The following is a 24,175-nucleotide window of genomic DNA, read 5'->3' on the forward strand; positions in this document are numbered from 1 at the left end:
CAATACATGTTTTGTTTTCTCTTGTATTAACTTCCTCTTCCTTTCAGAGGGCCTTGCTGTAGGTGTAGGCTTTGGTGCTATAGGAAAGACAAAAACAGCTACTTTTGAAAATGCAAGGTAAAATATAGTTTGGGGCATAACAAACTGATTATTATTTTATCATAGTTGCTTGTTAACATATTTCCCACCAGATCAGCAAATTAGCATGAGTGAGGGAATTAGGTTTTACACCATAATGCAAAGCTCCAGATAAGCTACATATTTGTGTAAAATATACAGACTATATTACCATAATCAAATTAATTTGGGATTGCTTGCATACTAATACGCATGACACAATTTTAAAAAACCCAAGTATAAGGACATGTGTGTAATGACCCAGTGTAGCATGTTCAACCTGCACTCCCATATGTTTTTATAGATCTGTATTTACTGATCAAAGGCAGCACCTATACTTTAAAGTGCTATGTCTCAGTTAGCAGTTAGTGTAACGTAGACCTTTATCCCTGTTTTAAGCTTCTGCAACATATGACATCTTTGTACAACCATGAACTAATAGAGCAAAGTATATGAAGTAGAAGTCACTTGATACAGCATTTGATGCAGGAGTATTGTAGAAAATATCTACTCTTTGATTTAAAATTATGCAATAGAATGAACACAAGGGAATAAAAATTTATTGAATAACCAAAACAGTCTATCAATACCCAATGAGAGTGGTATCGTGTGAGTAAATACGTAGGATCTCAAAATGTTATCTGGGCGCCTGTCTCTTATAGGGATAGCTGGTTCTTTTTTATTTATATAATCCAGAAATTATGATTTATACCAGTAATTATTGCCTTAGAGACTTGTGCAAGTCTAGACTGTTGATTTTTGCTGCAGTTTTGTCTCGGTGCCAGATTCTCCGGTCAATGATTATGGCCAGTGCATATTCAGTTTGTGTGAATGGATTTTGTTGATCGTGAGAATTATTTCATGTTTAAACACTTTAAAAAAACACTTGAAGTTTAAAAAAAAAATTAATAGACCTAAAAAGCACAGAGGAATATCTGCAATAGTCGTGAAAAGATATCCCTCAAGTTTGTTCATGATTGGTGAATGGTACTAGCAATCTCAGCACTATGTACACAGTTATGTCGACATACCATCTTGAGACAGCAAGGCTTGAAAAGGAGAAAGATTAGGCTGTCTATCCTGGCATATAAATCATTAAATGACCTTGTGCACATGTACAACATCACATGATAGTGGAGCAGTGACAGGATTTAACCTGGTGCTGTGACGTGAAGCACTGACATTTCTTAAAAAGTTGTCTCCCTTTATATGTATGTTGGCCACAACAGTTGTGTAGTTCATATGCATCTAAGAGCCAAATGTTTGTCTCATGACCTATAACACTTTGCTAAGTTTAATATCATGGTACCAGTAGATTTGTTCAACCTGAAGTTTAAGGATATGCAGGGTTCAAAATTCCTTGTATCAGAGTGCCAAAACTAATAAATTCATAATAACGTCTAGAAAATATGTTCCCTAAGCACACACACAAGTCTTAGTGTTTTAAAGCTAAAATACCTATACATGATGCTAGCGTATGAACATGATGAAGTCGGTGATAAATGTTCTTTTGCCCATGTCAACTGGAGAAACACACCATTTAGTGACAAGTGTTCTTCTTTGGCAAACTTATATATATATAGGGTACACCTATACGTTTTACAGTTGGAATAAACAACATTCCTGGTGCATCCCATTCAAGATATTGCAAATGTTTTAAATCTGATGAGTCTACACATCTAGATAAACATATGTCATAGAATGGTTGACTTCCATGGAGAAATTATCCTACAATGTCTAAAACTATTTCCATTTGCGTGGTTATCCTTTGTTTACATTAGTTGTACGGCTCCACGTGCTGTCATTGAAGCCCTTCGGAGAGCTAGCGATATGGTCACTTTGATGTGTCAAGATATATTGTCATGCACCTCATTGTTGTAGTCGTAGTAGCATATTTATTCAAAACAATATGTAAGGTGCAGCGTCAGGCTTGCATGAGGCCTGTCAGTTCTGATTTCAGAATAAGCACATTTGTTTACCAACAAGATAAAGGTCTGGTCATGTGACATGCAAGTTAGCCTGTGGCAGTGGTGTTATGCTAAGTCACCACTGCGCTGCTGAATGGTTATTGTATTGAATGCTGGGGCAAAGCAAAGTCTTAAAATACCTCTAAATTAAGGAAAAAAGGAACTTTAAACAAATTCCATTTACAAAAAATATATATTTTTTCAAATTTGCCTTCCATTGGAACATAGTTGGGCAACCGAAATAAATCCTTGTAATGACAGAATAAGTTTTGAATGGTTTCTTTGTTATGAGAAAATTCCATTGATGTGATCCCAATGTTCTGTTTCAGGAATTTAGCATTTGGAATAGGTATACAAAACTTCCCTGAGGGTCTTGCTGTTAGTCTTCCACTTAGAGGCTCGGGGATGTCTGTGTTCAAAAGCTTTTGGTACGTATTGCATTAACATGTTGATCATTGAAATAACCATAGTTGTAATTGTACAGTTAGCATAATGTGTTACACTTCTTAAAGAGGTGGACTGCCTTTTTGGCCGGGTAGCCTTGTGGTTAATGCGTTCGCTCATCACGCAGAAGACCCGTGTTTGATTCCTGACACAGGTACAATTTGTGAGGCCCATTTCCTGTGTTCCCTGCTATAATATTGGGGAAATATTGCTTAAAGCGGCTTAAAAACATACTCACTCATTCTTTCACTCGCTCGCTCGCTCGCTCGCTCGCTCACTCACTCACTCACTCACTCACTCACTCACTCACTCACTCACTCACTCACGCACTCACTCACTCACTCACTCACTCACTCACTCACTCACTCACTCACTCACTCACTCACTCACTGGAAATAAAAGCAAAACATGCTGCAGGCTTTATGATGATGCGGGTGGTGCCTGAGAACCAAGACTATTATTTTTTTTAACCTTTAGAGAAATCAATTTCATTCTTATTCACTCTGTTCAACCGAATGAAATTTCATTTACATACTACTCAAAAGAAGTTAAAGATCAACCAATTTTTTCATATGACTTTAGTTAATCTTTGGCCATGACAGATTTACTATAGTCATTTGAAAACATCAGGTGTTCTTTTATTCCTTATGAGTACCTAGTACATATATTTCCAGCCTGTGCTTTAGCATGTTTAGCCTCTACCAGCAGTGATAAGCCCAAACTTGTCTTTCAGCATCTTTTTCACAAGACTTTAATCTGAAGATATGGAATATTATTAACCAAGCTTTGTGAATTAGGAATTTAAGAGCCTTATTTTCCAGAAGTCACCCTGACTGCTTACTATACTGCTTGTGGCTGTTGCAGACTGTTTCTTATTTCCTGCAGTTTTACCCTTTTTCTGTCTTAGCCATTTCTTTGAAAGGAGGAGGGACTAAATTGGTCAAAATATTTTTCTAATTTATATTTTTAGACCTGAGTGTCTTATCAGTCCTAGTCCTCTACACCAGAAAATCAAATGGTCATCCCTTTATTACAAGTCTAACTAAATTGTCCTGTTCTATGGGGCAGGCAGTGGTTTTGAACTGATGAGACTAAGACTGATCTGTTCCTGCAGGTATGGTCAGCTGAGTGGGATGGTGGAACCAATTGCTGGTTTATTTGGTGCAGCAGCAGTGGTCGTCGCTGAACCTCTCCTCCCCTACGCCTTAGCCTTCGCTGCAGGTGCTATGATATATGTAGTTGTGGATGACATCGTCCCCGAAGCCCAAACATGGTAAGATCTTCTTATAGCTCCTTGAAACCCTTGCATCTTGGTGTCTGGGTCAGAATAGGTCCCCAGCCATCTTGGTTGTTGTGAGCACCCACTATGGAGAATAGGGAGATCATGGTTGTCGCCGTTGCTCGATTGGTGCTTTTAGTGACTGGTTTGTCTGGTACAACTATGTATATTTACAGGCTGCCATGGAGTAGATGGGACATTGCTGCAGCATACCATTACATTAACTCACTCAGTCACTGTGGATGTAAACATTTTGTGTTTTTAGATTTGTGGGTTTAATTGAGTATGCGATGCCCTTAAATATTCATTTGAAACCTATGGCAGTTCACACAGTCAAATGTCTGGGCATCAGATATTCAATCAAACCCACAAATCAGAAAACATATAAAGTTTATTGACATTGTAAAATGCAAAATCTCTCTCTCTCTCTCTCTCTCTCTCTCTCTCTCTCTCTCTCTCTCTCTCTCTCTCTCTCTCTCTCTCTCTCTCATTAGTGAAATGACTGAAAAAATGGTAGGCAACAACATTTTTCAACCAATCAAATTGGAGCACACACACGGAAACCTTTTACAATCACCCTTGGATCTCTTTTCTGGACTGTAGTTCTTCCAACATCCATTGACCTTTGTTATGTATGTGGACAGCATCTGATTACTCAATATGATCCTTTAACATCTGGGGTAGAGTAGGTCTTCCGCAACCCTTGCTTGCCGGAAAAGGCAACTATGATTGCCGTAAGAGGTGAGTAACAGGATCGGGTGGTCAGAGTTGGTTGATGCATGTCATCGTATCCCAATTGCATGGCTCGATGCTCATGATGTTAATCGCTGGATTATCTGGTCCAAACTTGATTATTTACAGACCAATGTCATATAGCTCGAATATTGCTGAGTGCAGCGTTAAACAACAAACAAACCAAGATTACTCAGTCTACCTGTGCCATTACCATGCTATCCTAGGTCACAAAGTGAACAAAACCACATAGAGGGACTGCCACAGGTTGACTGTGAAGGTGCCTGACACACAGGGTGATGCACACCTGATGCACACCTGATGCACTCCCCAATGGGTTCACCATGTTCACCAGGTACATGATACATAACCAGTCTAAGCTATGTTCTGAAAACTATGACCCATATGTTTTTTGGTGATAAATACTTCCATGTCTGAAGATGTGGCTTGGAAGTTACTGAAATATTGAAAACATGAGTTGTTAGAGATCTGAATTGGAAATATTGTTTGACATAATCTAATGAAGAAATATTTGTCTAGCCACTCAACTTTTGATGACGCATTTTACAAATTCTATGTCACAATGTAGTGTGAACATGTTACCTTGGTGACAACCTCCTTGGAGCAGTGCTGGTTCACAACTCAGATCTTAATGTGTTCAGCAGTTCTCAGGACTATGACTTAAGCTGATGGCCTGGATGTCCTACTTATTGAAGGTGGAGTTGCGTCCCTTGGGCACGCCAGAGTCCTTTGACAGACCATTTTAATCCAAGATTCATTTTGACTATCAGTCTCGGTAGCACCATACCCATGATCATGGGTTTCACCAAAGTGGTAGACTTCTAAAACCTGCATCACTTTGATCCCTCCTCCCACATCCAGCTGACGCGCCATGATACAAGGAAGGATCCAGCATTTATCAAAATCTCAATCTCATAAAAATCAGGTCTTAGTTCTCTGGTTCTGAATCCACCTTTGGTGATATGACTGAAATATTGCCCCCTGAATCTGCCTTGGGTGTAACATGTTTAATGTCTGGAATATTGTCCCCTGAATCCGCCTTGGGTGTAACATGTTTAATGTCTGGAATATTGCCCCCTGAATCCGCCTTGGGTGTTATGACTGGAATATTGCCCCCTGAATCCGCCTTGGGTGTAACATGTTTAATGTCTGGAATATTGCCCCCTGAATCCGCCTTGGGTGTTATGACTGGAATATTGCCCCCTGAATCCGCCTTGGGTGTAACATGTTTAATGTCTGGAATATTGCCCCCTGAATCCGCCTTGGGTGTTATGACTGGAATATTGCCCCCTGAATCCGCCTTGGGTGTTATGACTGGAATATTGCCCCCTGAATCCGCCTTGGGTGTTATGACTGGAATATTACCCCCTGAATTAACCTTTGGTGATATGACTGGAATATTACCCCCTGAATCAACCTTTGGTGATATGACTGGAATATTGCCCCCTGAATCCGCCTTGGGTGTTATGACTGGAATATTGCCCCCTGAATCCGCCTTGGGTGTTATGACTGGAATATTACCCCCTGAATTAACCTTTGGTGATATGACTGGAATATTACCCCCTGAATCAACCTTTGGTGATATGACTGGAATATTACCCCCTGAATCAACCTTTGGTGATATGACTGGAATATTACCCCCTGAATCAACCTTTGGTGATATGACTGGAATATTGCCCCCTGAATCCGCCTTTGGTGATATGACTGGAATATCACCCCCTGAATCAACCTTTGGTGATATGACTGGAATATTACCCCCTGTATCAACCTTTGGTGATATGACTGGAATATTACCCCCTGAATCAACCTTTGGTGATATGACTGGAATATTACCCCCTGAATCAACCTTTGGTGATATGACTGGAATATTGCCCCCTGAATCCGCCTTGGGTGTTATGTCTGGAATATTGCCCCCTGAATCCACCTTTGGTGATATGACTGGAATATTACCCCCTGAATCAACCTTTGGTGATATGACTGGAATATTACCCCCTGAATCAACCTTTGGTGATATGACTGGAATATTGCCCCCTGAACCGCCTTGGGTGTTATGACTGGAATATTGCCCCCTGAATCCACCTTTGGTGATATGACTGGAATATTGTTCAAAGCAGCATAAAACCGAATGCACCCATATTCTAGTTTTAGCTGATGGCCTTTTGGCATTTACCAGTTCATCATTTTATTTAATATTTGAGTAATGAGCATTAGATTATCTTTTCCAGTTAATTAGCAGATTAAAAATTCGAAACAATTTGAGAAACATTATTAATTACCTCTAGCAATAGATTACCGTATTTTCTTGAGTATAGTGCGCACCCATGTATAATGCGCACCCCCCTCCAGCGGGTTCAATATTTTGGAAGAAAAGAAATTTGAATTTTATGCGCAGAAAATCTTTTCACCGTACCCTTTCAGCGAAGTCCGTCAAACGAATGGGTGCTGGTAAAACAACAGTTGCCTTTGAGAACCTTTATCTCTCCATTGGTTGGGATGAAATTAACAAACACTAAATAGCATACTGATTTCATCTCTTTTTATATGCTAGTGTTATAGATATTTAAAATTTTAATATCCTGTTTTGTTATTACCTATATAAAAACCCTTGCATTGGGTGTCAACATTCAAACTGATCATTAAGTGCTGCAGTGATAGATCTGACTAAAGGGGAATAACTCTTGTTGTATTACCTACACATATCTGTGTGTCGTGGGTGTGTGGACAAGATGTGACCACCATCCCATGATATTTATGGACTGATTTATGCCTACAGTTATAAAATGCTACCCAGGATCAATAAAATGTGGCTGTCCATCATCACGACAGATGACATTTGTCATAAATCTCATCAATTTCAGCCCCATGAACATGTCAGTCAGCTAATAACTCCACCAGTATCTGAACCAGGCCAGCCAGTCATATCCTGAATCATAAACAGCTACTGTACAAGTAGGGCCGCTGAATGTTTCCTGTGCTACTGCCTCTGTTGAAGATAAGGGATCTTTCAGTCTGCTTTGTTCTGTGTGTTTGTTATCATGGCTGTTATTGGTTATCACTTACTGTCATAATGGCATTTTTAGCTGACTGTGCATATTTCAATATTTGCAATGTGGAGCAGAGGCTGATCAAGGATTTTGATTAAAAAGTCTGTGGCAGTCAGTTTTGGGGAAAAGCTTTGTCCAAAATTGAGACATATTTATTAATTCCCTCTTTTCCTAAATTTTCAGGTGTTTCAACAATTGATGTAATGTAAGGACTAGTCGTGTATTAGAGGGTGTGATGAGTCCGAGGGGAACCGGGAGGGTCTGCAATCAAGAGACAGTCTCTCTGGGAGGGTTATAAAAAACAATGTACATTATTGGGGAGGGTCATGAAAAAATTAACATTTTATAATAAGATATAAGATAGCTAAGCGATAAATTGCAGAGAGCAATGAAGAACGAATCATGGTTTATTTCACAATAAAACATTGTTCTATCATGACGTCATTTCTGGAGATTCGAATATGCGCTTGCAACTTGATGACGTCATATATTGGACGATGTTATTTTTGAGAGGGGAGTGTCTAGTGAGTTGTTCTCTATAGATGCAGCTGGGGTACGTAGATCAATGCAGTGGCTGAACAATCGCATCCAAAAGCGGGAGAGATTTGACAATCCTCATTGAGAGAAAAATTACAGATAATCAAAGTGAGGATTGTGAGAATAGGCTGGAAATACCCCCCTGTGCATAAAACGGATTGTCTGATATTTGCCGAGGTCGGATTCCATTGAGGGAGTCATCATTATTAAAATACGAGTAAATAATTTTTTAAGGTTGTACATTTCATCATCATACTTAAAGAGGCTGTACATAATGTTGATATATCATATAAGAAATTAACGACTAGTGGGAGTGGTTTATCTTACAATAAAACACTGCAGGGAAAATAAACCATAAGGGGCACATTTATTTCTTAAACATTAAGTGCTTATCAGGGAGGGTCATGGAATATTTTTTCAATAAATGATCGGTCCCTCATGTGAAGCAAAGTACTAAAGTCTTTCATTCATTTAATGTACCTGTTTTTAGTGAATACAATTCATCTGTTAATAACTAAAACATTAGTTACAGGATATAATCTGTCATACCATATTTGACATAATAAGCACCCTGCTCTAATAAGCGCTCACTGCGATATTTGTTAATATATTGGCTGTAGTGAACAATCTCAATTAGCACCCCTTCCGATTGATCAGTGTACACTTATTTATTCGCATATAATACGCCCTCGTGTGTTATATGCACCGTTAATTATGGGCAATTAAATTCTGGAAAATATATCCGTCATGTATGATACCCACAAACTTTTCTTTTGTATCATTTCAGGCTGTCAGCATAAACCACGAAATTTACGATCTTTCAACTGTTTATTTTATCACCAAAATTATAATTCTAATAAGAACCCCCTATTTCTAATTTTGAGAGCACCTTGGGCGCTTATTACGTCAAATACGGTATTCCTAAATTGAATTTGTTATGTCAAGATTTGTTATAGACAGTGTACAAAAGAGCTGCACCTGAGAATGCTATTACTCCCTGATTGGGTGGTAGTTCTACTGTTACCATACAAATAATCAACTCTTGATAACATATTTTTGTTTGTTGATCTATACAAATGACATGCTAAGGGAAGTTAGTGACTGGTACAAAATGAACTTGTCTGAAGAGACAACCTGTGCATAATGCATGTGTTCTGTTGAGATGTCTGTACTTGGTGGAGGTCAGTGCTGTTGAGTGCTCTCTGCAATTTTTATGTTTGGTTTGACATCTGTGTTATCAAACTAGGTGTAGGTTTACAGATCACGCTGCTTGCAGCACTCTGTGCATGGACTGCAAGCTGTATGTTTTAGAACTGTAGTTGAAGACTAGTTAATAGGACACCACAAACTAGGTACAAATGTAATGTCTGCGTCATTTGTAAGTACTGGACCCGTGAAGATCCGGGTTAGAGTAGGTCTTCAGCAACCCTTGCTTGTCCTAATAGGCGACTATGCTTGTCGTAAGAGGCAACTAACAGGATCTGGTGGTCAGGCTCGCTGACTTGGTTGATGCATGTCATGGTATCCCAATTGTCTAGGTTGATGCTCATGATGTCAATCACTGGATTGTCCGGTCAAGACACTATTATTTACAGACCACCATCGTAGAGCTGGAATATTGCTGAGTGCAGCGTTAAACAACACTCACTCACTCACACACTCACTTAATTATTTACGTACATATTTACCAACATATGTGCATTGTGCACTTGTTTGAACATGTGGGACTGTATGACAAGGCATGTGATGATGATTCCCTAATTGGCTTTAGTGATAGCAGATAGCGGCAGTGTTTCTCACTGACCTCGGTCACTTCAACTGGCATTGTCTTCTATCTTGCTATCTCAGTAATTTGTCAAAGGGGGATCCCAGCCACAATAGTGGGGATCACTTTCCCTCCACTGGCTGGGTTTAATTGAAGACATTAAAGCTATCCAGGGGTAGTCTATTGTGTAGGTGACCTTTTGACACACAAGTGACTTGGCATTGTTTTTGGCGACAGTTAACGATCTCCCAACAATTTCACACGATAGTAGCAGCATGGCTATCATATTGTTTCATTTAGCGAGGGTAAGGGACGGGCCATTGATATTTAGGGGGTGGGGGTGCAAGAGATGCTTTTTTATTAAAACTACGAGGCTAAGTGATTTCTCTTAAAAACACCTTGCAAAAATGTTTTTGTTTTTTTCCCTGTTAAAATCTTCAAATATCAAATGATCAATTCCAAAGGTCATATCCTGTTTGTTGTTAGGGACACACACAGTTGAGAGTTGTGGGATACATCAATAACACTTTTCATGTTTTGTTTGGATGTGTACGTTATTTCCATACTAATCAGTTCTGCAAATCAGAAGTCCGCCTCCGTGGTCTAGTGGTAGAGCATCCGCCCAGAGAGTGGAAGGTCCGGGGTTCGATTACCCGGCCGCCTCATACCGAAAGATGTTTAAAGATGGTACTTGTTGTCACCCTGTCTGGCGCTCGCCATTAAAGGGTTAAAACAAGGACTGGTTGGCTCGGAGTCAGTATACTGTGTCTGAGTTGGGTATTCATGTTAAACTGTGGCATGGTATCTCAGTGGGCTAGCACTATAAATCGGCATCAGTCCAAACTAGTACAAGCAGTCACACACACACACACACACACACACTCACGTATAAGTGCAATAATCTTGGACCCGACATTAAACCCCATTTCACCTCACCTACAACTCAGATTGCCTGCTCCTGTTACAGACTATTCAGGTCTCATCCCTTTGCCACGTACATACCTCCTCATAGTCCAAATTTTGGAAAAATATTTAGGGTGCCAAAATTTGATGTGTAAGATAAACATACACTTAAAAATCTAACAGTATGATGTGTGACGCCTCTTATGTGTCATCTTGATACATATCTCTGCTTTTGATATATCGTGCCCGGAGAGCAGAAGGTCTTGGCCGAGTGGATAGAGCATCTGCCCAGAGAGCGAAAGCTTGTGGTCTAGCGGATAGAGCATCTGCTGAGAGAGGAAGGTCGTGGTCTATAGGATAGGACATCTGCCCAGAGAGAGGAAGGTCGTGGTCTATAGGATAGGACATCTGCCCAGAGAGAGGAAGGTCGTGGTCTATAGGATAGGACATCTGCCCAGAGAGAGGAAGGTCGTGGTCTATAGGAAAGGACATCTGCCCAGAGAGAGGAAGGTCGTGGTCTATAGGAAAGGACATCTGCCCTGAGAGAGGAAGGTCGTGGTCTATAGGAAAGGACATCTGCCCAGAGAGAGGAAGGTCGTGGTCTATAGGATAGGACATCTGCCCAGAGAGAGGAAGGTCGTGGTCTATAGGAAAGGACATCTGCCCAGAGAGAGGAAGGTCGTGGTCTATAGGAAAGGACATCTGCCCAGAGAGAGGAAGGTCGTGGTCTATAGGATAGGACGTCTGCCCAGAGAGAGGAAGGTGGTGGTCTATAGGATAGGACGTCTGCCCAGAGAGAGGAAGGTGCTGGTCTATAGGATAGGACATCTGCCCAGAGAGAGGAAGGTGCTGGTCTATAGGATAGGACATCTGCCCAGAGAGAGGAAGGTCGTGGTCTATAGGATAGGACATCTGCCCAGAGAGAGGAAGGTGGTGGTCTTGTGGATAGGACATCTGCCCAGAAAGAGGAAGGTGGTGGTCTTGTGGATAGGACATCTGCCCAGAGAGAGGAAGGTGGTGGTCTATAGGATAGGACATCTGCCCAGAGAGAGGAAGGTGGTGGTCTTGTGGATAGGACATCTGCTCAGAGAGAGGAAGGTGGTGGTCTTGTGGATAGGACATCTGCTCAGAGAGAGGAAGGTGGTGGTCTATAGGATAGGACATCTGCTCAGAGAGAGGAAGGTGGTGGTCTATAGGATAGGACATCTGCCCAGAGAGAGGAGGGTGGTGGTCTTGTGGATAGGACATCTGCCCAGAGAGCAGAAAGCAGTGATTTAGTGGATAGGATATCTGCCCAGAGCAGAAAGCAGTGATCTAGTGGATAGAGCATCTGCCCAGGGAGCAGAAGGCCGTGGTCGTGGATAGAGCATCTGGCCTGAGAGAGGAAGGTCATTGTCTAGAAGATAGAGCATCTGCCCAGAGAGAGGAAGGTAGTGGTCTATTAGATAGAGCATCTGCCAGAAGAGAGGAAGGCTGTTGTCTGGTAGATAGAGCATCTGCCCAGAGAGGGGAAGGTTGTTGTCTGGTAGATAGAGCATCTGCCCAGGGAGAGGAAGGTCAAGGTATAGTGGATAGAGCATCTGCCCGGAGAGCAGCTGGCCGCATCGTATCAAAAGGTTAAGAAATGGTTACCCTGCCTGAAACTTAGCATTAAAGGGTTAAAACAAGGACTGGTCAGCTAGCAGTCTGTATACTGAGTCTGAATGGGGCATCCATGTTAAACTGAGGCATGGTATCATGGTGGGCTAGCACTATGAAACCTGTATTTGTCCAGGCTAGTACAAGAAGCCACATACACACACAAACGTGCATGCTAGTTGCTACTTTAATGCAATCATCTTGACCGCGATCTTATCCTCTCCATGTGTCTAAAGATGAACTGTCAAAACTTGTGATTCCACAAAAGTACCGGTAACCCTTACAATGAGACTATTCTCCAGTCTAGGTACGACAGGACAACTCCCTCAGACCCATGAAGACCCGGGGTAGAATATGTCTTCAGCAACCCATGCTTGCCACAAAAGACGACTATGCTTGTCATAAGAAGCAACTAACAGGATCGGGGGGTCAGACTCGCTGACTCGGTTGATGCATGTCATCAATCCCAATCGCGTGGATCGATGCTGATGATGTCAATCACTGAATTGTTTGGTCCAGACTCTATTATTTACAGACCGCTGTCATATAGCTTGAATATTTTGGAGTGCGGCGTTAAACAACACACAAACAAAAAAACAAACTAAAGGACAACTCCCTCGACTCACGAAAGTGTCCAAACCAAGCACATCTGAGAAAGAATGCTTTATCCGTCTTCCAACTAGAATAATGCCAATAGGTGCCAAACTATGCTGAGAAAATATGTGAAATATTTAAAAAGCATGTGGTTTAGTTGTTTATCCCCTATGATGAAGTAGACTCAATTGGCACTGGATCAATTTGCATGTGGAGGACAAATGTTTCTTCTGTTTCTTCTGAAAAATGAGACATATTGACTGGCTCATTATCGTCACTTCCAGTTGTACACCTGTAGTAGATTTCTGTGTATCATGGAGTTTGTAGATCTCACTGTGCATCCTGGGGTTTGTACATCTCACTGTGCATCATGGAGTTTGGGGATCACACTGTGCATCCTGGAGTTTGTAGATTTCACTGTGTATCATGGAGTTTGTAGATCTCATTGTGCATCATGGGGTTTGGGGATCTCACTGTGCATCCTGGAGTTTGTAGATCTCACTGTGCATCATGGCGTTTGGGGATCTCACTGTGCACAATGGGAGTTAGTAGATCTCACTGTGCATCAAGCGAGTTAGTAGGTCTCTAGGTGCATCATGGGAGTTCTCACTGCAACATGGGAGTTTTCTCTCACTATTTTGTTTAGAAAGTTGAACGAGTGGAATTGTAGAAGGGTAATAGTATATTCTGACTGAACAATTATGAAAGAATTGCCACATGTGACTCTTTCAACAATACTCATTGGCTCTTATCAATGCACATGTGTTGTTGAGGCGATAACACTGTTAATAAATGCTGGTAACCTCAGGAGAACAGTCTTACAGAGAAATAGGATTAGTTCCTAGATTCTAGTGACTGGTATAAAATAACATGAACGGTGCGTTTGAATCCCATATTTACCCTGATCATGATTTTTGGTGTCTCAGCACCATGCTTGAGGATGAACACCTACATTCAGCAATACTTTCCTCTCATTTGTAGTTGACATGCTGTGATATAACTGCACTCACTCATCCATCCGATCCCATCCCATCCCATCCCATCCCATCCCATCCCATCCCTACAACCACTGGTCTTACTGTGGCCCAGACAAGCTTATGTTACAAACAGTCACGATGTAGCTGTACTATTACAGTGGTTTAAAGGTTACATATACCAATACCCCTTCCACTGATGGGTCTTGAGTGCAAGTAGTGGATAGCAACAAAGAGCATTTTATATGCCTAAGGAGAAATTCATAAATACATTAAGAATGTTTATATGTCCGAGATCAGAGACCCTTCGCCATGCACATAATGGACGGCCATTAACAACCATGATGCCAGGATGGAATGCAGATTGATGTAGGTTAGTATCAGGTTCATAGTACCAGGAAGGGTGGTGTGATGTCTTCAGTCAAGCCAGTGGGCTGGTAAAGCAGTAGACTTGCACACGTCTCTAAGGCAATGATTATTAGTTTAAATCGTAATTCCTGGATTATATGAATAATTAGAATTAGTTGTCGCTAATTAATTGGCGTTCTTACTGTCAGGTTGTCTTGACTTGCCTATTATAAAGATAGTACTACTATACATCCATTGACTTATCATTCAGTAGAGACCGCCTCCGTGGTGTTGTGGTAGAGCATCCGTCCGGAGAGCAGAAGGTCCGGGGTTTGATCCCCGGACGCGTAATACAAAAAGATGTTGAAAGATTGTACTTGTTGTCACCCTGTCTGGCGCTCGGCATTAAGGGGCTAAAACAAGGACTGGTCAGCTCGTAGTCAGTATACTGTGTCTGAGTGGGGTATTCATGTTAAACTGCGGCATGGTATCTCAGTGAGCTAGCACTATATATCGGCATCAGTCCGGACTAGTACAAGCAGCCACACACACACTCAACCACGTGCATGCACGTCGCTATATAAGTGCAATAATCTTGGACGTTACGTTAAACCCAATTTCACCTCACCTCACCTCATTCAGTAGAGTCTTGTAGCAAGTCAAGCATGAGAGATGGAATATCCGTCTGTGTTCGACATATTTGAGCTCCCAACTTTTTTGTTGGCATCATTTTCAGTTGATGTTGTTATTGATACATATCAAAGTAAATGCTAAGTCGCAGACTGGAATATACTATTCAACTTTTGATAATCAGATGCATCAATCTATCGTAATATAGACGGCATATTATGAGAATCAGATGTGTCAATCTATCGTAATATAGACGGCATATTATGAGAATCAGATGTGTCAATCTATCGTAATATAGACGGCATATTATGAGAATCAGATGTGTCAATCTATCGTAATATAGACGGCAATATGAGAATCAGTTGTGTCAATCTATCGTAATATAGACGGCATATTATGAGAATCAGATGTGTCAATCTATCGTAATATAGACGGCATATTATGAGAATCAGATGTGTCAATCTATCGTAATATAGACGGCATATTATGAGAATCAGATGTGTCAATGTATCGTAATATAGACGGCATATTATGAGAATTAGTTGTGTCAATCTAACGTAATATAGACGGCATATTATGAGAATCAGATGTGTCAATCTATCGTAATATAGACAGCATATTATGAGAATCAGATGTGTCAATCTATCGTAATATAGACGACAATATGAGAATCAGTTTTGTTTATCAGGGAAAGATTTAAAAAATCCCTATCAAAAGTTGAGTAGTATATTATCTTACTTGATCTGAGACGTTTGGAAGGATGGTTTGAACCACTGCTAGCTAATGTATTACTGATGTCTTAAGCTGGCTTGTGTTTAGAATGAGGAGATGTTAGAGAACAAGGTATATAACATGATGTAATATTTAATACACTACTCAATTTTTGATAGGGATAACCTGATATTTGATTCTATTTTAATATACACCTGACATAGTATTGAATCAGTTTTGTGTATAATGGAACCAAAAAAAGTGGAGTAGTGTTTTATTATTCTTTATGTTTATGTAAATTTTCGAGTTAATAACAGAATTGATGTTCATCTTTTGAAAAGCACATTTCAGGTATGTTTTTTTACTAAATAGGACTGTATAATGCACACCTTCAGAACAGACATGTTCCTCTGGTACCACTGAGAATCAGTTCACAAATGGGAGTGTTGACACAAGGAGATATAAACTCCACTGACAGATAAATATGTGTTGTATAAATGTTGCTGATGAACATTTGCTGCAAAATCATGACATAAGAAACCTTTCTTTCTTTACAAAGATTGTTGGGTTTATGACCTTTATTTCCTTTGCACATCATGACTGAAAACATTTGCCTCCTCATGCTTGTCCCCTTTGCAGCTACACATGCATGAACACTCACCAGCAATCATAGCTACACATTCATGAACACTCACCAGCAATCATAGCTACACATTCATGAACACTCACCAGCAATCATAGCTACACATGCATGAACCCACACCAGCAATCATAGCTACACATTCATGAACACTCACCAGCAATCATAGCTACACATGCATGAACCCACACCAGCAATCATAGCTACACATGCATGAACATACGCCAGCAATCATAGCTACACATGCATGAACCCACACCAGCAATCGTAGCTACATTCATAAACACACCATCAATCATAGCTACACATGCATAAACACACACCAGCAATCATAGCTACACATGCATAAACACACACCAGCAATCATAGCTACACATGCATGAACACACCAGCAATCATGGCTACACATGCATAAACACACACCAGCAAACTTAGCTACACATGCATGAACACACCAGCAATCATAGCTACACATGCATGAACACACACCAGCAAACATAGCTACACATGCATGAACACACCAGCAATCATAGCTACACATGAATGAACACACCAGCAATCATGGCTACACATGCATAAACACACACCAGCAAACATAGCTACACATGCATAAACACACCAGGAATCATAGCTACACATGCATGAACACACCAGCAATCATGGCTACACATGCATAAACACACACCAGCAAACATAGCTACACATGCATGAACACACCAGGAATCATAGCTACACATGCATGAACACACCAGCAATCATGGCTACACATGCATAAACACACACCAGCAAACATAGCTACACATGCATAAACACGCCCCGGCAATCATAGCTACACATGCATGAACACACAAGCAAACATAGCTACACATGCATGAACACACACCAGCAAACATAGCTAACCATTCATGAAGACACACCAGCAATCATGGCTTGTTAAGTCTACATTACTTTAGCAAGTCTAGATTTCTTGTTTCAGAAAATGAAGAAATTATGGTGACTGCTTCCGTAATAATCTATCATATTTAAAAAGACAATTATTTAACAAATGAATATTGATAGATAGCTTTTTTCAGAGACTAAAAGTCAGTCTAACAGAAACATATTTGTTGCACTATGATCAAAACTTCAAAACCAAGATATAAATGTTCTAAGATGACAATACATGTCAAATGTAACCATGTTTCCTTATGGCATGGACTGGAATTGACTTTTATGTCAATATGCATTTGTCCAGCATTCTTAGAAGTCATCTAGTTTATTCAGAAGGAAAAGTTTGTGGGCAGCAACAACTGACAATAAGATAATAAATTATCTCAAATTACATTTGAATCACAAATAGCATACAGGACTTATCAACTCCAGTGACGTGTCAGCTTCTTTCCTTTTGCCCCTCACCTTTTACCTGGTTCCCACAGGTAGATAACGAGTTGACCTCAATAGGACAGGTGAAACTGACTCACCTGACGAGAATCTACATCCATCAGATGGAATGACTGCCATACAGCAAATACCTGTGTGAAGTAAATTTTGCACCTGAAAAAAAAAAATGCATTATCATATTGTAAAGATTCTCAAAAGGATCATTTGGCTCAGTCGTGTTATATAAATTCTGATCCATCTGTTTTATTTTGAGGCATGCTGGTGGAGAAACTAGATGTAGACAGTATTTTTCCAAGTTCGGGGCTCATATGATTTTATCTGTGGCCCCACCTATGAATAACCAAAGTAAATCAGGTATCCACTATCAGCACCATCATAATAAACAGGTGAATGACAGGCAGTAACAATACCATTCCAGCTTGTCAAGCATGCTATATTGTGTGTCAACCTCTGATTACAAGTTCTCAGGGCACTGACACACATACTCCATCGGAAAATTGACCTCAAATGTTAATTACCAATAGATATCAGATTTGCGGGGTTTTTTGAGAGAGTGTTTGATCTTTCCTCTACACTTACGTAAAATAACCTTACTGTACAGTGTACCAGATGTTCCCAGTGAGGCCACAAGACAGTGTTGACAGTTAATAAAGGGTTGGGACACTTTGGAGGTTGCAGGTATTAAAAGACTTGGTGTCAGACATTTTGTATGAGAATAAACAAAGCTACAGGTGTCATGTCAAGAGTCAATATTGCCTTCAGCTATATGCATGATATCTGTACACACAGAAACAGGGCACTAAAAATGAAATGTTCACACTCAAGTCAAATGCTTGAAATACTTGCCTTTTTATGGGCAGTTTGAAGTGTTTTTCCTATGGTAAATTGTTTACATGATAAAATATGATTGGGGTTGGACTCACCTTGACATTTTGATTGTCTTGGCATGAAATGGTTTGGTTTGTATATTGTTGAACACTGCACTCAGCGATATTCCAGCTATATCAAGATAGTCTGTAAAAAATCAAGTCTGGACGAGACAATCCAGTGATTGACATTATGAGCATCGATCAACACAGTTGAGATATGATGACATGCATCCACCAAGTCAGCAAACCTGACCACCCGATCCTGTTAGTCGCCTCTAACAACAAGCATAGTCGCCTCTGAAGCATGGGCTGCTGAAGACAAATTCTAACCCGAATCTTCGCAGGGCATATGATAGTGAGTGGTGTATATTAACTTGTTCATATCCCTTTGGGAACAGTGCTTTCCTGTCAAATATCATCTCATAAAATACTGCTTGAAATCACAATTTTATCTTCATAGAAACTAACATTCCCTGATCTTGCAGATAATATATGAAAGCCTGCACAAGGGCCAAAGGAACAAATATGTTGATGTTCAACTTGCGTGTTAATGTGCCCCGCTGGTATGGCTGTTCCTCATGCTATCAATCACTTGTTTGCTTGTTGAGGATCTTACCTAGTGCAATAGGCTGTCAGTACTTTTACGACCCCCCATTTACACACACACACACACACACGTTTTGCATATTTTTTTATTGAAAAAAAAGATTGGTAATTACTATCGAGATTTCAATAATATTTACGTTTTGCGTTTCATTACATCTCTCTCAACAATTTATATTTTAACCCGTCATATTTATTGAGGTATTGTTAACGAACAATTGCAACACATTAGTAGTTCATTCAGTTGTTACTCCTTGTTTAGTAAATGAACATGTTACTGAATTCGCAGTAAAAAAATTGACAAAGGTGGGACACTTACTAAAACCATACAAGATGATGTCAAAAGCCGAACGAGAGAGAACAAAGTTCGTTCAAACATCGATGACACTAAAACTTTTGCAGACTATGTGACTCAATCATAATAGTGTTTTCCATTAAGGTAAGCAAGTTTTTTTAGTGTGCTTTGTACGGGGAATTTAAAAAGATCACCTGTGGATTGGTCTAAAAGTTTGCGAGTGGGCACTTCCTGGAGCAGGGCAATCTATACGGTGAATATGGTAGTTGTATATCTTATTTAAATTTTGATGATTATTATTTCTTTGTGGTTAGGTTTACATCTAAGATTTTCAAACGTTTTTCAAATCGAACATGCTCATTATTCCGAACTTTTAATTTTTTTCTGGGGTAGCCATGTGGTTTAAGCATTCACTGATTCACTCACTAACACCAAAGGCCTAGGTTCGATTGCCCACATGGGTGCAATGTGTGAAGCCTATTTCTGGTGTCCCCCACTGTGATGTTGCTGGAATATTGCTAAAAGCAGTGTCTCACATTTTTTCTAAATCCTATCATTCATTATGCTCCCATTTCTAATGCCTTCCACACTGATATTGCTGGAATAGTACCAAAAATGGCATATCACTCACTCACTCACTCACTCACTCACTCACTCACTCACTCACTCACTCACTCACTCACTCACTCACTCACTCACTCACTCACTCACTCACTCACTCACTCACTCACTCACTCACCCACCCACCCACCCACCCACCCACCCAACCAACCAACCAACCAACCAACCAACCAACCAAGCTATATAACTCACCAACCCACCCACCAACCAACCAACCAACCAAGCTATATAACTCACCCACCCACCCACCAACCAACCAACCAACCAAGCTATATAACTCACCCACCCACCAACCAACCAACCAAGCTATATAACTATATATTTCCTCAGATTACCAGGATGGATATTGAACTGGAAATGTCCTCTCCAGATAATAATATACATGTTAATAAAGCGTAAACAGAAATGTCCCATCAGTTAGATTGTCGTTATGTTTGTTTTATTGTGACTAAATGTTTGTTTTATCATGACTTAATGCTTATTTATTTTTAGTGGCAACGGCAAGCTGGCTTCCTGGGGTGCTATCCTTGGCTTTGTGGTGATGATGTCATTAGATGTGGGACTTGGCTGAATGACTGCCAGGATTCACAGAGCATGGTAAGAAAACAGGAAAGGGCTCGTAGATACCTTTGGTCATATTCAGCTAGTCCGCAGCTCTTTTTGGACTTGTGATTTATGTAAATCCGCTACAATTTGGGAGAAAGAAAGTACAGTATACTCTGTTTATAATGAACACACTTATAACAAACCTACAGATATAACAAACTTATGTTTTGGCCACGAACTACGGTTATACCAAGCTAATATTAGTGGTCCCTTTGAGTTCCTTATAACCGTAGTTTACAGTAGTCCCGTTAAGTTTTCACTAGCCTTGGACTTACAGACTAGTTGCCGTGTCCAACCCTGCAGGACTAGTAACAAGATGGTGGAACATTTGTCATAATCTATATTTATGTCTTCTGAAGAACCTCTCCCTCCCTCCATTCTCTCCTTCCCTCCTTTCTCCTCTCCCTCCCTTTCCCTCTCTCCAATCTCTCCTTCCCTCCTTTCTCCTTTCCCTCTCTTTCCCTCCCTCCATTCTCTCCTTCCCTCCTTTCTCCTCTCCCTCTCTCCATTCTCTCCCTCCCTCCATTCTCTCCTTCCCTCCTTTCTCCTCTCCCTCCCTTTCCCTCTCTCCTTCCCTCCTTCCCTCCTTTCTCCTCTCCCTCTCTCCATTCTCTCCCTCTCTCCATTCTCTCCTTCCCTCCTTTCTCTTCTCCCTCCCTTTCCCTCCCTCCATTCTCTCCATCTCTCCTTCCCTCCCTTCTCTCCTTTCCCTTCTCTCTCTTCCCCCCTCTCCACTCCTCTCTCCTTCTCTCCTTTCCCTTCTCTCTCTTCCTCCCTCTCCACTCCTCTCTCCTTCTCTCCTTTCCCTTCTCTCTCTTCCCCCCTCTCCACTCCCCTCTCCTCCCCTCCCTTCTCTCCTTTCCCTTCTCTCTCTTCCCCCCTCTCCACTCCTCTCTCCTTCCCTCCCATCTCTCCTTTCCCTTCTCTCTCTTCCCCCCTCTCCACTCCTCTCTCCTTCCCTCCCATCTCTCCTTTCCCTTCTCTCCTTTCCCTTCTCTCTCTTCCCCCCTCTCCACTCCTCTCTCCTTCTCTCCTTTCCCTTCTCTCTCTTCCCCCCTCTCCACTCCTCTCCCCTTCTCTCCTTTCCCTTCTCTCTCTTCCCCCCTCTTCACTCATCTCTCCTTCCCTCCCTTCTCTCCTTTCCCTTCTCTCTCTTCCCCCCTCTTCACTCCTCTCTCCTTCCCTCCCATCTCTCCTTTCCCTTCTCTCCTTTCCCTTCTCTCTCTTCCCCCCTCTCCACTCCTCTCCCCTTCTCTCCTTTCCCTTCTCTCTCTTCCTCCCTCTCCACTCCTCTCTCCTTCTCTCCTTTCCCTTCTCTCTCTTCCCCCCTCTCCACTCCCCTCTCCTTCCCTCCCTTCTCTCCTTTCCCTTCTCTCTCTTCGCCCCTCTCCACTCCTCTCTCCTTCTCTCCTTTCCCTTCTCTCTCTTCCCCCCTCTCCACTCCTCTCCCCTTCTCTCCTTTCCCTTCTCTCTCTTCCCCCCCTCCACTCCTCTCCCCTTCTCTCCTTTCCCTTCTCTCTCTTCCCCCCTCTTCACTCATCTCTCCTTCCCTCCAATCTCTCCTTTCCCTTCTCTCTCTTCCCCCCTCTCCACTCCCCTCTCCTTCCCTCCCTTCTCTCCTTTCCCTTCTCTCTCTTCCCCCCTCTCCACTCCTCTCTCCTTCTCTCCTTTCCCTTCTCTCTCTTCCCCCCTCTCCACTCCTCTCCCCTTCTCTCCTTTCCCTTCTCTCTCTTCCCCCCTCTCCACTCCTCTCCCCTTCTCTCCTTTCCCTTCTCTCTCTTCCCCCCTCTCCACTCCTCTCCCCTTCTCTCCTTTCCCTTCTCTCTCTTCCCCCCTCTCCACTCCCCTCTCCTTCCCTCCCTTCTCTCCTTTCCCTTCTCTCTCTTCCCCCCTCTCCACTCCCCTCTCCTTCCCTCCCATCTCTCCTTTCCGTTCTCTCCTTTCCCTTCTCTCTCTTCCCCCCTCTCCACTCCTCTCTCCTTCTCTCCTTTCCCTTCTCTCTCTTCCCCCCTCTCCACTCCTCTCTCCTTCTCTCCTTTCCCTTCTCTCTTCCCCCCTCTCCACTCCTCTCTCCTTCTCTCCTTTCCCTTCTCTCTCTTCCCCCCTCTCCACTCCTCTCTCCTTCCCTCCCATCTCTCCTTTCCCTTCTCTCCTTTCCCTTCTCTCTCTTCCCCCCTCTCCACTCCTCTCTCCTTCCCTCCCATCTCTCCTTTCCCTTCTCTCTCTTCTCCCCTCTCCTCTCTTTCTCTCTCTGTCTTTCTCTCTCTCTTCCCTTTTCTCTTCCCTTCCCCCTCTTTCCTTCCCTCACATTTCTTCTCCTTCTATCTCCTCTGTCCATCCCTTCCTCGATCCTTCTCTTCCCTCCCCTCACAACAGATTCCAATATTTTATAAAATGTAATGTGAATTAAATTATTTAAAAAATACATAAATTGAAGCCTCCAACACAATGTTGCACAAATTAGAAATCCTTAGAAAGGTTGTCATACATGTTTTCCCCACTCAGTTTTAAGTAACTTCCTTTTTGTGCAGATTGCACAATATTACAATATTGAAAATCAACCTCCTCCACCTACACTGGAGCCGAGGCTGGTGTCCATTGTCACATGTCCTCTTGAAAGAGCACTCTGCTGTCTCCACTCCTGCAAATGTCACTGGCACATCTGATGATTCTGGCATTTTTCTCGTTCCCTATCACTGCCTAATGTGTGTTGAACATGATTTTACCCTGCACAAGTTTATTTCCCTGGAGTTTTGGGTGTATTTTCTTTTGTGTATCAAATTAAATTACTGATTTAATTTTTGTGTAAAATTTATTTTTTTAATTGTGAAATCTCTTGGGTATAAAACAAATTCAGCATTCTCGTATTCTAGTTATGTAGACTTACCAAATGATCAATGAGGAACACAGCCTCGTATATATATACATGTTGCAATGTTTAGGAAGATTGTTTTTAAACACTTAATAACTACATTCTCAGTATTGTAATATATAAAATAAAGCATGATGAAAGTTTCAATTACCATGCAGAACATCTCATGGAGTTCATTGCACTTTCATCATTGAATTGTGACATTACAAAACTAATTTTGACAAAGAACAGGTAAAACACTGAGAACGAAAATATAGAATGTGGGCAGGCATATTTTCCTGGTGACTTTACACAATGTGCACACGACCTACACACTTGCTCTTTAGCTTTGATCTGTCTTCAATGTGCGCTGTTATGACATTTCACACACAGATAATATAGGGAAGGATGTCAGATGGTTTCTGTTGACACTGTGTCATGTAGGGCACGGTTATAACAAACAATTTCTGTCAGACATATGAAAGTTTACTTTTCATTCAAGCACATTTAAGTAAAATCACCAGACATATGTATTTGTGTCTGAAATGCAGAGTAAATTAATTGTGATTTCTCTTCGTTACCTCGTTAATAGACCTTTGCTTCATG

General features: G+C 41.3%; 4 protein-coding genes across 4 annotated transcripts in view; 1 reads left to right on the forward strand and 3 right to left on the reverse strand.

Moving 5' to 3' along the window:
* LOC139468809 (zinc transporter ZIP11-like) overlaps positions 1–24,175 on the forward strand; it is a 59,443-nt gene that overhangs the window by 19,650 nt on the left and 15,618 nt on the right. The window contains exons 6-9 of the mRNA XM_071250950.1: positions 48–117; positions 2,414–2,512; positions 3,643–3,801; positions 20,605–20,709. Of these exons, the coding sequence (XP_071107051.1) occupies positions 48–117; positions 2,414–2,512; positions 3,643–3,801; positions 20,605–20,683 (407 nt within the window). The 3' untranslated portion in view covers positions 20,684–20,709. The remainder of the gene's footprint in view (positions 1–47; positions 118–2,413; positions 2,513–3,642; positions 3,802–20,604; positions 20,710–24,175) is intronic.
* On the reverse strand, positions 20,953–21,834 carry LOC139467510 (octapeptide-repeat protein T2-like). The gene has a single exon (XM_071249046.1). It carries the CDS (start codon positions 21,832–21,834, stop codon positions 20,953–20,955), a length of 882 nt encoding a protein of 293 aa, XP_071105147.1.
* On the reverse strand, positions 21,884–22,258 carry LOC139467511 (octapeptide-repeat protein T2-like). Its single transcript, XM_071249047.1, has one exon. It carries the CDS (start codon positions 22,256–22,258, stop codon positions 21,884–21,886), a length of 375 nt encoding a protein of 124 aa, XP_071105148.1.
* On the reverse strand, positions 22,255–22,851 carry LOC139467512 (octapeptide-repeat protein T2-like). Its single transcript, XM_071249048.1, has one exon. It carries the CDS (start codon positions 22,849–22,851, stop codon positions 22,255–22,257), a length of 597 nt encoding a protein of 198 aa, XP_071105149.1.

The sequence above is a fragment of the Haliotis cracherodii genome, unplaced genomic scaffold, assembly GCF_022045235.1.
Source record: "Haliotis cracherodii isolate W230 unplaced genomic scaffold, xgHalCrac1.p SCAF_2, whole genome shotgun sequence".
NCBI lineage: Eukaryota > Metazoa > Mollusca > Gastropoda > Lepetellida > Haliotidae > Haliotis > Haliotis cracherodii.